Source organism: Lolium rigidum, chromosome 1 (assembly GCF_022539505.1).
Source record: "Lolium rigidum isolate FL_2022 chromosome 1, APGP_CSIRO_Lrig_0.1, whole genome shotgun sequence".
NCBI classification, from domain to species: Eukaryota; Viridiplantae; Streptophyta; class Magnoliopsida; order Poales; family Poaceae; genus Lolium; species Lolium rigidum.
This window is the reverse complement of record NC_061508.1, coordinates 67,203,032-67,217,201: the sequence shown is the minus strand read 5'-3', so window position 1 is coordinate 67,217,201 and position 14,170 is coordinate 67,203,032. Positions and strand designations below refer to the sequence as shown.

Genomic DNA, 14,170 nt, shown 5'->3' with positions numbered 1-14,170 from the left:
TCGTAGGCGCTTTGGCTGAGCTTCTTGGTCGCGCTTCCGGCAGTAGCTTCTTCGGTAGTTCGTGTGGGTGTGTGGTGTCGGTTTGTAAGCTGGGTTCAGCTCTTTGTATCAATCTCGCCGTTGTTGGCTTTGTTAATTCAAAGTCGGGCACGTCCAGTGCCTTTCATCTAAAAAAAGTTTTTTCTTAATTAGCTGAGTATATTAAGGAAAACTATGATGTGATGTTTCCATCTTTTAAAAAAAATACCATTTCGTTTAAAATAATTTTCTAAAAATAGATGTTTCTACACACTAAAATATTTCTAGATCCATCCATTTTCAAGCAATTATTTTAAATCCGAGTGAGTGAGAAAACTAGACACACAAAAAGGTTTTCAATCTCTGAATTTCAATTTAGCTCCACGTGCATATGCTCACTTCACTAAAAAACCATATTTCAAATCGTCGAAAAATTCTGAAAAACATATTTGCATGCGCATCTCTGCAATCTATGTACATACGCTAAAGCTTCGCGAAAAATAAATATTTTTTGTGATATGTGTAAAAATACAAAAAATTACTCGTGAAACAACTTATTTTGTCCCTGATTATTTGTAGATTATTTGTATTTTTACACATGCCACACACCAAGATGATTTTTTTCTGAAACAACTTTGTACGCATGTAGCATGTGATGATCTACACGTGAAATTTGTGTTTATGTTTTTTAAATTTTAAAACACACCTGAAATGCAATTTCAAACAAAGAAATCATATGCAGAACACTACTCCCAATCTGCTAATTAGCGTGTTTGCTGAAAAAAAACTGTAATTCAAGGGTTAATAATATTCATAGGCTCCTAGCTTTTTTTTTTGGAGAAAGATAGGCTCCTAGTCCTAGCTTGAATGGTGTGCGATGGACCTGCAGAATAATGAAGGCCCAGCCCAGCCCAGCCCGGCCCAGAAGTGTACAGGTCTGAATCAGGAGGACCAGCCCAGCGGCGTGAACACAGACGAAACCAGCCGACCTGACTCCAGTTGCAGAGTTGCTCGCCTCCTCGAGCTCCTCGCACACCTCTACCTCCTCGCCGCGGCGCCGAGACCAGCGACGAGACGACGGCGGCTAGGCGATCAGGGGCAGCATTCCGCCCACCAACGACACCTCGCCGGCACGGTCTGCCACGGAATCCCCTTCCCGCACCTCGCCGACGGCCGTCCGCCCGGCCTCCTCCCCGGCAACGTTGAGCCACCTCGGTCGGCCACGACCTCCGTCGTCTACGTGAATCGTGAGCTCCCTCCCTTCCCCTTCCTTATTTCTCGTTGCGCTCAGCATTCGAGCCATAATTTTCGTACTGGCCTGCAGGCAGAGCTCGTGGTCCAAGAACTGTACCCTGCTCCTCGCGCGCCGACGGCCGTCCGCTCACCTGGTCTGCTCTTCCTCCTCCTGGACGTCCACGCTCACGGACGCGCTCCGGCCACGATCCACTACCTCCGCCATTGCCGTGACTCGTGAGCTTTCTCCCATCCCTTCTCTCTCGTGCTCCTGGTGTTCAGTTCGGAAGGGCTATAATTTTGGTACTGGTCTGCAGGCAGAGCCCGCCGTCCAAGGACTAAATCCCCGGCCGGGAGGGAACGTACGCCCTCAAGCAGCCAGCCCAGAAATGGTGGTAAGATCTCCTTACCTTCATCTCCTCCCTCTATCGCTCTGAGCGTAATTTGGTCGAAAAAAGTTGGCCCTTTTCTCTGTATTTCATGGCTCTGTTGCGTTACAACTGAATGAACGCTGACGGCTTATGCCGGCTTTCTGACTAGTTTGCAATATATGCGCTACTTAGAATGTCTGAGATATCTGCTACGGAGTACTTGCAAGTTGCAATTTGGTTTCGTCAGTAAGTGCATAGAAGAAACTGCAGTCTTGTTCCCTAGAGCTGGGCTCAAAATTTGGTTTTTTGTTTGTTGCCTGGTGTGCGAGTATGAATGAGACCTAGAATTTCAGGTTTCATGGGTAGCTTGTTTGGTAGGAATTGCAGGCTAGTTTGTCTGTCCCTTCCAGAAATGAACCACCTTACCTTTGGATGCTTATACATATGTGTTGGTCTTGGTGCTATGCTTCTGGGGAATGCACAGTTGCTACTTTTTTCTTGCTGCAGTTGAATGGTATCTTCAGATTAATATGTTGTCGTGAACTTTATTCCACCATTTTCTGCTATGCAATGATACTTGTAAAGCTTGTATGTTTTATCCCTACCATGAGCTTGTATGGTGTAGTAGTAGAGCAACATCAGGTTAATTTGTGGCAGTGAACTTACTAGATTTTTTCCTATGCATCGGTTCATAACATCTTGGAATGTGACAAATGTTTGGGACAATTGCTGATCTGTATTAAGAGCTACAGGTTTCTTACTTTCTATCTAGTTCTTTTAGCAATGGATTATTGCTTTCTTTTCAGGTTTGTTTGCAACAGATGTACATGGCTATGTAATGAGCTTGAATGGTACCTACCTATAGGTTATGTACTATAATTCCTGCCATGAGCTGGAATGCTAGCCTGTAGTAGTAGATCAGGGCCAGGTTCATTGTGGCCTTGAAGTTACTGGAATTTTTGCTATGCCGTGATTTGAATATGATAGCCGCTGTTGCGTAACATTTTGGAAAACGCCGAATGTTCGCTTCCAATCTTGATCTGTATTAACGGTTACAAGTCTGATTACTTAAAAACTACTAGGTGTTCTAGCAATGGATGATTGCCGTGATGAATAGTAGGGGTTAGTTATTTTAATTGCTTTCTTACTAGGTCTGTGTGCAACAGATGTGCATGGCTCTTGTTTTTAGCTCTTGGCCAGATTCCCATACACGAATGTGATGCTAGGCAATTGAAATATAACTCATGACTGTTGAATTGTAGTTTGCTTAGATCACTTTTGCTCAATTAAAGGGAATGATTATATTGGCAGTGTTTTTCTCAATTTGTCTCACTGTCACTGGATATATAATTGGCTTCTATTGGCTAATAATTCTCTGTAGTTTTTGGCTATATGTTCCTGTCATGGCCTAAACAAGATGGCACTCTTTATGCGTTCAAGACCTTGAATGAGACTATATATTTCATGTTTGAGGCTTCAGTTGTGATGTCGTATGTATGTTGCGGAAGTCTTTCCAATGTGTTATGAGGCCCTTGTGTTATATTCTTTTCGCTATGTTTGGCATAGTTGGTGGTTTCCATTCAATACTGGCATGGTGAAACACCTATTAACTTTTGACTTTTCAGTTGATTTCTTGAGTAGTATCTTCTGTTTTCCCATATGCTGTTTTCATATTGCAAATTTCATGTCACAGGATTATAACAGCGACAGTGATGATAGTTACAATTCCGATGACTGGGACAATGACGGTGAGGCTGAATCCTCATCTGCTCCAGCTTTGAGGAGCCCTGATACTCCTGGCCCGTCCACACTGGTACCTCAGGTAATTGGTAGAAATCTTTGGGTTTCCACACATGTTCTGGCATTATTCATATCAAATTTTGATTACTTTATCCTTTTTTCCTGGTGCTGCACTGTTTTATTTCACCATTAGTGCGCATTTATTAAATTGGTTGTAGTGCCAGGCTTATTAATTGTAGAAGCACATGATTAATGCTTAATTGTGATGCTGTATGGCTGCAGTGGAAGTCTTTTCACTGTGTTATGCAGCCATTGCACTATTTTCTCTTCGCTATGTTGACTTGGCTGGTGGTTTCCATTCATTATGTGCAGTGTGTTTGAGAAGTAGTGCTTTAACTCATGTTACAGATTTTGATTAGAGATAACCGTGACACTGATGAGTTCGACTGGGATGATGATGATGATGATGATGAGGCTGGCCTCTCGTCTTCTCCAGCCCCGAGAAACCCTGATGCCCCTGGTCCGTCCACATGGGTGCGACAGGTACTTTGGTAGAAATGGGTGGCTTTCATGAGTACAACTGCACAAGAATTACTCCTGGCTCATATAAAAATTTATAATCATGATTGTGTTGTGATGTTTGTTAATGATAACAGGGTGCTGGTGGAAGTGCCAATGGGGCGGCGCCATTGTCTTATTCAATTGATGATTATGTGGCAATGGGTTTCTCGAAAGAATTGGTCTTGAAGGGCATCAAGAACATATTTAAAACTAGTGGTAATAGCGACGGAGATCCAAACCAATTGCTTGAGCTACTCCTGGCATTAAAGGTATTTGTTGATGTGCTGCAGTTACTGTTCATTCTTCTGGTGGGAATGAATGCATGTTACATCTTGTCATGGAAAATGCAGGAACTAGGTGATGACTCCTTAGTGGAAAATCGCTCTACTTCTGGCTGTACCCCCAAAATTGTTGAAAATGAAGTTGATTCTGAAGGCTGGGATGATGAAAATGATTTTTTTGAGAGAGATCTTATCTCTCATGGTTCTAAAGTGGAGGTATATGTTTTCTTATCTTCAGATTGCTAACTAGGATTTCGGTAATTATATGGATAGTGATTTATGCCTAGTACAGTCGATCTGTTTATTAGTTGGTATATGGTCTAATGTGCTAGTTGTTTTAGTTAAGTAATGTGTTACCTGTTGAAATATGTCTCGAGCGATTAGAATGCATACCCATCTTCTTATGATTGTTACAAGAAAAGTTAAACAAGCAGTGAGATTCATAAGAAACGAAGTTCTAGTTCATGCGACGCTGTAATGTTTCTGAAAGTAAATATGCAAAAATTAGTGGACTCTATCTGATGCAACTTTTGCATGTTTAAAAACCTCATTGATATCTTGCCAGTGTTTTATGTTCAGTAAGGACAAGGTTCTAGAGTTCTCATGTGGAAAATTCATTTCATTTTGCTACATGCAGTATGCCTTGATATATTCTTGTGCTAATAGCATTCTGGTGAGGTCACAACATTTTTGTCAAAAAAGTCCTACTCATATTGGTAAACTCAATGTTTCATAGGACTTTTAGTTGCGTCAAAACACAAATAAACTAGATTACATAACATATTTTCAAAACATGTTTGTCAAATAGTTGATCTTTGCAAAAGATTTAGGGAAAAGCAACTCTGTTATTGTGCATTTTTGCTAGCAAGATTCATCATGAAACAAGCACGTGCCTTGTTTTTTCTTCTAAGTAGCTGAGCAGAGGAGCGGGGATAGAGGTAGAACTTTTCAATGAGCTTAAAACACAGCTCATGATCAATTCAAGTGCTAATCCACAAGCGTGCAGTTGATGTGCTTGCGGTGTATGTGAATCTTAGTCAATTATTGGTCTAAATGTGCCAATAAGAAATGATGTCCTGGTTCAAGTGAGGCTGCGAGTAATGTTGCAGGCAGTAAAAATTCTACTAATAGCATACACGCTCTCTTAAGACTATGTTTTCACCAAGCGTAAGTAAAACTACAGTTCAAACCATATGGTTAAAAGGTTAATTTCTGCTGTAGGATTTAAGAAGTAGATCAAACCCTGTTATTATACTTCAAAAGCAGCACGTGTTTCCTAATGCGAGTAGTAGATTTAAAATACACTGCAACAAGATTCGCTATGATGCGTGCACACTCGTTGTATATTGTTCTTAGTGAATGAGCACAGATAGTGGTAGAACCTTTCTAGGAGGAGACTGCTTTTCTTGACTTTGAGCTCGCAGTCCATCCTGGCCTTGAGGTCAGCTGCCTCCTCTTCCTCATGTTCTGAATGTCACTGAGCTACTAGAGGAAGCGAGGCTGGTCGATCATTTATATGCATGTGGTGCTCCTTGTGCAGTGACAGGAGGCAGCAGAGCCTTGGGAAAGGACTACCTATGTGAAACCTTTTCTCTTCCATCTCACAACAGTGGTTTCGTTTCTGTGACCAAGACTCAATCATTAATGTCTTGTGCAAGCAAAGCTATGCTTCTTGGAAGCCACTTTGTCTTAGTTGGCTAGTCTAGCTATGACCTGCCTGTCTCATGCAAACCATTTGTGCATGCAGGCACCATCCTTCCTCTGTAGTAGTAGGCTTTTTGAACTATCTCAAGTCAGGATAATGCATGTCCATTGAAACATTAATCACTTTCATTTTCTATGTATTTTCTAGATATGTTTTCACCTTCTACAGAAAAATTAACAGACAATTTCTAATTTCTAATATCTTTTTCTCTGACCTGCCTGTCTCATACAAACCATTTGTGCATGCAGGCACCATCCTTCCTCTGTAGTAGTAGGCTTTTTGAACTATCTCGAGTCAGGAGAATGCATGTCCATTGAAATATTAATCACTTTCATTTGCTATATTTTTTGTAGATATGTTTTCAGCTTCTACAAGCAAAATTAATAGACAATTTCTAATATCTTTTTTGTGCTTTTGTGTAGGATTTTCTACAGGACATGTCACCGAGGGACAAGAAGATCCGATACTTACTGCAAATGGGGTTTCCTGAAGATGAAGCGAAAATGGCCATCACAAGATGTGGTACGCTTCTCCTTAAGTTGTTTCTTTAATGATTATGCTTAAATGAAATGGCATCTGATGTTCTATATTTTTATTTAAAATTTATCAGGTTTGGACAGTGCCATGTCTGTCTTAGTTGATTCTATTCATGCATCACAGGCTATTGGAGATGAGCATGAGGTAAATCGTAGAGAGCTGTACATAGAAATAAAAAAGCTGGTTTGTTCTTAGTTTTGGTGGACTGAATCTGAAATTTGTTTACAGACCAGGAACAATAATTGCATCGATTCCTCTATGGAGAGAAAGAAAGGAAAGCTCATGGAAGATTGCAAGAAAAGGAAACGGTTTGAAAGAGGTGGAGAAAGCCGGCCTTCTTGGTATCAGAACCATGATGATCTGATGCGTGTTCCAAGTCATATGAAGAGATCTAACTTGCCGAATGCAGTGAATAGAAGAATTCCTAAAGAAGCCATTGGACCACCCTTTTTCTATTATGAAGATGTGGGTTTTGCCCCAAAAGCCATCTGGAATAAAATCTCAACATGCCTAGACAATATTGTGCCGGAATTTTTTGATTCAAAGTGCATGAGTGCAGCTGCCAGAGAAAGAGGATTTGCACATAACTTGCCAATTGACAACAGGACAACCCTTCTCCCTCTCCTGCCAAAAACAATATTTGGTGTGTTCCCTCACACCAAGGCATGTTGGCCCTCCTGGGACAAAAGAACACAGCTAAATTCTTTGCAGTCATGCAAGGCAAGGCCAAAACTGTTAAAGCATATTCAACATCTTCTTGCACGCTATGATGATATACCACCGCTAGGGGTCCAGCAATATGTTATGGAGGAGTGCAGAAAGTGGAATCTTATTTGGGTTGGGAAGAATAGAGTTGCTTCCCTGGATCCCCATGATATGGAGCATCTTCTTGGATTTCCAAGGAATTATACCAGAGGAGTCACTACAACGGATAGATACAAGTCTTTAGGGGATGCGGTCCAAATAGATACAGTGGCCTATCATTTCTCTGTGCTCAAAGATATGTTTCCCACTGGCATAAATGTCTTATCTATGTACAATGGCATTGGAGGTAGTGTGGTTGCACTTGACAGGCTCGGTATTCAGTTGAAGACGGTGGTATCCGTTCAGACTTCCGAAGTCAGCAGAAACATCTTCAGAAGCTGGTGGAGCGCGACTCAATCAGGCACACTGGTTCAGATCAATAAAATGCAAGATTTGAGTGATGACGCAGTTATATCATTAATCAAAAAATATGGAGATTTTGACTTGGTTGTTGGAGGCAATGCATGCAACATCCCTGGCAGTGGTGAATATGATCCCAAGCAATTTTCTTTATTTTTGGAGTATGTTAGAATCCTGAAAGCTGTTAGGTCAGCTAAGGGATCAGGACGTTGATAAGTTCTAGTCTAATTGGTGCTAGAAAGAAGTATTCTGTCCTTAGCGTCATGTAGTTTTCAGTTTTATTCATGTCATGGTTGTTGCTAGCTAACCAAGAGTATGTTCGCAGCGGTCTGCGCTGCAAGAGTAGTTTACTTGCAACTCTGATTATGAATGTTGGTAGTTACCGATGTGAAGGTATTAAGGTGACTTATGTTATATTTGAAAGGCTACTTGTGGGTTTCATGTTGAAGAATATAATAACTGGTCATATTTTTCATGTTGAAGAAATTTCAGTTTCATATTGGCCAAGAATAACTGGTAGTGATTATGTTTCCAGCTTGTGAAGTCTTATGTTCATTATTTGCTGTTGTAGGACAAGGACAATTCTGATTTTCTCCCACACAATGTCTTGTGTCCTGTTGGAAAGAAATTTTCATGGTTTAAATTTTTTGTTGGGATTTTTTTATTTGTCTTTTAGCCATAACTTTAGGTGTGCATATTTGCTCGAATCTTCTTGGCAGGGGCATTGCAATGCCTATTCTAATGACAAGCGATCTTTGGACTGATAATTGTGCTGAAGAGGTATCCATCATTCTTTTACTATAACCTTGTCGTTCTGATTCTGATAATTTTCTAATGCATGTTTCTCTTTGAAACTTTAAACATGTAGTATGGTTAGTTCAGGATGTTGACTACTTGGTGCACCTTTCATGTGTAAATTTTGAAAATCCAGTGACTCTTATACAGGGAGGTACCGTTTGAAAGTCTGAGGAACTGTTCAGTCCAATGTTCAATGAATATCTTTTCTTGTCTTCTTCCATCTTTTATGCTCAAATTCTGCATCGAGCTCATTATGTGTTTATTGATCTGACCAAGCACTGATGTGGTGCTTGTCTGAAATGCAGCTTTTGTTTGTTTTTGTGGAGCAAGACAATGAGGAAGTTGGCAAACCTGTTGCCAATTAGTTTTGGTGTTACTGGACAAGAGCCCAAAGGAATGCCTCATATGTATGGTCATCTATTTTTCCGCATAGATTTGTTGCACAGGAACAGAAAAACAACATTTGGACTTAGATTCTAATGTTTCTGGTTTTGTTTTTTGTGCATTCTGATTCGATTACTCTGCAGGTTCTTGCTTACAGTGGGAATGAAGATGCTAAGAAGTTTTTCCTCAGTGGTAAAATGTCAATGGACAGCATTAAGATAATTGCTGAAATATGCTTAGAAAGTCGGTCGTAGGAGTGTGGTCAACAGTTGCTAGGGAATATCTCCTATGTTACAAATTTTTAGCAGACGTGCCTGTTTCATTGGATATTTCTGCTCATATATTTGTGCATGTTCTCATATTTCTCCAAATTATCACATTTCTGCTGAGAATACATTTTTCAGCCACTACAGTGGACAGCTAAGGAGGATGAATCAGACATTACAATGTTAATTTCTAAAAAAATCCTGCTCCCTTTTTAAGACCCCAGGAATTCGCCCAAGATTTCCTAAAAAGAAGAAAGATCTGATGTCTTCTTTCTACATCATTATTTACACAACAATGAGTCACCTGTTGTGTTCCCATGCAGAATACAAGTTTTGAGATCAGAACTTCCTTTTCCGGAGAAAGCAGGAGAGGCGGAGAAGGAATATAAATTTTGAGGTTCTTTTCTGGCGAAGGAATAGGTAGGTTTCAGCTTGGACAGTTGCAAGTGTTGAGAATACAAACATTACAACTGAATGAATAAAAAGTAAAAATCATTTGCTTACATCCTTCTTTTTTTTGCATTTCAAACTATATATCCACACGCAAAATATGAGAGAACAAGGGTGTACACATTAAGAACATAGAAAGGAGAGTAATGAGAGCAGCAGAAGCATCTTCACCAGGAGTAGCCAGGTGTCAGTGTTCATGGCCGTCTATGAGGCAGCGACCCTGAAGCTGAACAGCTTGGAAGACACTGACCGGACCCAGACACCTCCCCATCCCCTGTGTAGCTCTTGATCTTGCGCTCCTGCTCCTCTTCACCGGCAATTAATGGCGATGGCAGATGGCTTGGCATCCTGCTGCCCATGTGCACATACAGGAAGCAGCGGCTGTTCCCCATGGCTATGACAATGCCCCTCCTCTTCCTGTTCATCTCCAATCAGCATCGCTCCGTTAATATTTTCTTGTAAGACTTAACCCTGTAAGACATCAGAACCAAGACCTTTTTGAACACCATCCTCCAAACTTTGAACCCTGTAAGAAATGTGGAAATATATTTGGCTTATATACATGTCTGAGTACTTTGACAAACTGGACAGAGTATTGGTACATAACTTGATCCTCTCGAATGATTGGTCTGAAGAGTGCGACCTAAAATTGATAACAATGGACAGTATGATTGATCTGGACATTGTGATGCACCCCTGTAGTTGATTAAAATGATCAGGAACTGCGGTGGATGTTAATCAACTTTGGTGTAATCAATTGAAGTTTTTTTCTAGGTTCTTAACAACGTATATGACAGATTGCATGGCGTGCAGGAGTATGAGTTCCAGGTCAAGGACCAGATCGGCAGCTTCTTCTAGCAGGCAGAAAGGTAATTGATATAGCAGTAGTAAGTCCAGCATGTTGCATTTTTCAGTTATTGAAAAAAAAATACTGTGTACCTCATGGTATTGTTGTTTCTAGAAATTGCCGTATCGCCGTATTGTTGTTTGACTCGCCGTATCGGTGCTTCGTAGTCTGCCACTACATTCTCTCCACATCATGTCAAATTTGCAGTCCCAGTGAACCAAAGTACATGGCAGTTTCTTTGCTCTAATTCTGAAGAAATATATTCTGCCCTCTCTAAATTCAGACTAACTTCCAAAGAGATGGCTTGGTTTTAGAACCACAGTTGCAACATAAGCATGGACTCCCTTGTAGTAATAGCCAAGATGGATGTCACAAACAATGAGCATCCTCCTGCGTGCCAAGGTCTGTGTCGCTGTCTGTGCTGTCTGTTGGCTTTGACAGTTTCCTTCAGACTTGATGTTACTTCTTGTCTGAGTTTTGTTATGCGGGGCCATCAGCAATCACAAAACCTCTACATGAGACCATCCAGCCAACGCATAGCATAGGCCTTAATAGGCTATCATCAAGCTGGAGATAGCTAGTCTTTACATGATGTTAGGAGATAGCTAATTAAGCAATTATTTATGACTCTGAGGCCAAGGGTCATATTCCCCTAATTACTGACGCTGCAAGCCTGTGTTTCATTTAGCTCTGTTTTTGCAGATTTCCCTAAATGCTCACTGCGTGTGTTTCTGCAGATAATGTTTTTCGCACATTTGGTCAAACACAGTAGGCTTCGTTGTGCAAATAACAAGAACTGATCCCCACCATCCATTGTGTCAGTTTACTGCTGTACAATTCAGTTTAGTAATTGGGGATTTTGTTTGTTTGCTCTGCCAGGGACGGCTGTCTTGCCTTCCTCCACTCCCTCTCGGTAATATGCACGTTCTTAGGACAACTAAGTCCCCATTCGTTTGTTCAAGATCTACAGACTTAGTCAGTACATTCGTTTCATACCCAGAATACAAATGCAGCTAGCTAATTTTCCAGGTGCTGCTTAATACCCAGAATGCATGTTCTGCTTCCATGTGCTGAATATATGTCAAATGATGTGTGTCCTGTTTCATGTTCTGATAACAAATCCTAATTATGTTTTGAGATGTGCTTGGATGGTTGGCTATTGTAGACTGTAGTGTGGTGATCAACCATTATTCTGTCAAATCATCTAGGGTGCTCACAGTCACAGTGATGAGCTTGCTGCTGCTTCAAGGCTGGAAGACACCCTATTCTTTTCATGTATATTAGATGGATCGACCGTTGAGTTCGACATGACTTTAGGATATAGTTCATTATAAGTGCAATATATATGGCTGTTATGCAAGAGTCAGATTCCACTGAACCCTGATGCTTTAAGCCTGTGTTTCATGCAGCTCTGTTTTTCCTTATCTTTGATAAATTTATACATTGAAAATATAGATGCTCAAATTTTGTTCCGTTCACTACCATGTATGTAGACTTTCCAGAATACGGAATTGACACTCCCTGTTTCAGCCTAATGGATTCCTGACAATAAGCCTCTACCCAGATGGGAAGAAAAGCGTTCAGGCTGTAAGTTCTTAAATATGATGTTTCACTTCTCATTTAGCGACACGTCTGTTACTATGTGTTGTCTTTCAGTACTGCTATCATCTATCTATGCATCTTCAGGACTGTGTCTAGATAAGACATGCATGTTTACGGTTAGTGCACAGTTTCAGATAAGAAAGAGTTCAATGCACAATTTAAAACTGCTAAATTGTCCACGTATCAGCCCTGCAAGTATGTGTATATGCTATTGTAGATGTTTAAACTTAATCATAACTAGTGTTTTTGTGGATTAGTAGCTAAGCTCACAGCTCGAATTCGGTACCATTGTGCTTTAGTAACCTGGGCAACCCGGCCATCTACTAATTATATTTCTTTATTTGATTTTGCTAAGCTTTGCAGATAACTTTTCAGGGGGTGGGGCGGACAGTGGTCCAGATGTACATATTCATCAAGAAGCTACCATGTATGTAAATTAATCAAAGAAATAAATATAAGCTTTCTTTAAGCTTCAGAGCCTCACTGCCACCCCAAAGATGAACCCTGTTTCCGGGTTGCTGAGGGTGAGTGCCCTATCCTCTATCTTGAGACATTTACCCTGCCCAAATTATCATGTTGCAGATCACCGTCCGTAGAATGATTAAGTAGTGCAACTGTTTTGGTAAAAGAGCATGAGTCTCTCATGCGCATTATCATGAGTCTCTCATGACTCATGCTCGTTCTGTTTTTATGATAATGACTGTTATGCAAAGGGTCAGATTCCCCTAAATATCGAAGCTTCAATAAACCTGTGTGCCATTAACAGTATCTTTGTATTCCTTTTAATTATCTTTCTTAAATTTGTACATGGAAAACATACTTGGTTTTTGTTTCGTCCACTAACATGCAAAACCTGGGGGCCATCATTGGGCGCTGGTGTTGACCCAACGACGTCTGCGGAGATAGATGGGTCTGTTTGGAGCCTCCCTTGAAGCTGCGAAAATATCGGAATTTATCTAGTCTAAAAAGACTAAAAACCCTGAGACACACAATGCAACAAGTGAAATATACTACTATGATTTCCATTGTTTTCTCGTCAGATTTTAATTGCAATCAAGAACCTAGATTATTGCGTGCCAAATGGGTAGTCAGTTAAGCTGATCAGTGATCGTCCACAGCCATCCAGATGCATATCCAAAGCATACCAACCTGATCTGCTTAACACTGAGCTATCTGCTGTTAGTCAAGCACAGAGACGTAGCCTGCTTTGCTGACATTAGCCAATGTTATTTCCATACAAATGCAAATCCCCTGCGGTAAATTAGCACCACAATATGACCCAAAATATAGCTAACTATAATTTACTAGTAAACAGCACGTGCTTTGCACGGTCGACAATACGCACGACATACAAACAATGAGCATATACCTCTCCGTGGACATTGATTTGAGCCTTCATTCGACGGTATGTGTAAGTTTTGTCCATTTTCTCCTACTTCCAGAAAAATAATTAAACTAATATCAATTCAATGGTGCTTTTGAAACGACCTAGAAAGAGTTGTAAAATGTTTGTGTCACATGTTACTAATTAATATTTTAACATCTCATGGAATATTGCATGACATGGAAAATATTTTTACCAGCCAGGAAAATATTTTCATAATACAATGACATAGTTAATGTAGCCATAGGCAAGAATGTACGACACATGAATTTGGTTTCCATCACAATAACATAATACAAGGACCTAATATTCTTATCCGTGGTGATAGTCTAATCTGTAAAGAGAGTTGTCAATGCACAATTTATTTGAAATTTCCATGCTTGGGTGCAATTTTATGATACAATATATGTACTACATATATTCATGTGGAAACATACCTACAATTCATGTCTTGTCTTAGAAGGCTTGTGATAAAACTTTGTTATATACAAAAATTAACCTTGGATAATTTCGATCTTGTCATAATTTTTTATATATTTCATAAAAAAGAACCACTAATTTTATTCGTCACAGTTTTACATTTTTGTGCTCAATTAATCATACTAAAATAAATATAAAAAGTACATGGTAGATACTATACATTTCTGATATATTGTATTTATAGAATAGCCTATACTATAGCCGAAAATCTAATTTTGATCTAGGGTGCATATGCTCCTACTATTGGGAAAATATTTTAAAATGTCAAAAACTCCTAAAGAAAAATTCCGCGTGTACATGTCGATATTCTATATGCGCACGTCAAGTTTCGCGGAAAATAGACATTTTT

The 14,170-nt window shown here is 40.1% G+C and overlaps 1 protein-coding gene and 2 long non-coding RNA genes across 5 annotated transcripts; all 3 read left to right on the top strand.

Moving 5' to 3' along the window:
- Positions 1-895: 895 nt before the first annotated feature.
- LOC124646563 (DNA (cytosine-5)-methyltransferase DRM2-like) lies at positions 896-8,112 on the top strand. The gene is made up of 9 exons (XM_047186670.1): positions 896-1,406; positions 3,004-3,116; positions 3,316-3,444; positions 3,771-3,905; positions 4,019-4,192; positions 4,274-4,420; positions 6,332-6,431; positions 6,520-6,590; positions 6,675-8,112. Exons 1-9 carry the CDS (start codon positions 896-898, stop codon positions 7,821-7,823), a joined length of 2,529 nt encoding a protein of 842 aa, XP_047042626.1. The 3' UTR covers positions 7,824-8,112.
- Positions 8,113-8,167: 55 nt separating this feature from the next.
- On the top strand, positions 8,168-9,227 carry LOC124674941. 2 transcript variants are annotated; one of them, XR_006993107.1, is made up of 3 exons: positions 8,168-8,390; positions 8,714-8,815; positions 8,936-9,227. It is a non-coding gene; the product is annotated as an uncharacterized LOC124674941 (long non-coding RNA). The 2 variants fall into 2 exon arrangements; XR_006993106.1 differs by having other exon boundaries at positions 8,479-8,815.
- A 136-nt stretch (positions 9,228-9,363) lies between these two features.
- On the top strand, positions 9,364-12,709 carry LOC124674932. Of its 2 annotated transcripts, XR_006993105.1 has the most exons (5): positions 9,364-9,478; positions 10,322-10,377; positions 11,093-11,268; positions 11,886-11,942; positions 12,321-12,709. It is a non-coding gene; the product is annotated as an uncharacterized LOC124674932 (long non-coding RNA). The 2 variants fall into 2 exon arrangements; XR_006993104.1 differs by having other exon boundaries at positions 11,093-11,942.
- The last annotated feature ends 1,461 nt before the right edge of the window (positions 12,710-14,170 follow it).

Bases quoted from the DNA above. Each gene is read 5' to 3' on its own strand.
- LOC124646563 (XM_047186670.1), top strand. From the start codon at position 896: ATGGACCTGCAGAATAATGAAGGCCCAGCCCAGCCCAGCCCGGCCCAG. The intron at 3,117-3,315 runs GTATGTTGCGGA...TTCATGTCACAG, and splicing joins CTTCAGTTGTGATGTCGTAT to GATTATAACAGCGACAGTGA. The intron at 3,445-3,770 runs GTAATTGGTAGA...CTCATGTTACAG, and splicing joins CGTCCACACTGGTACCTCAG to ATTTTGATTAGAGATAACCG.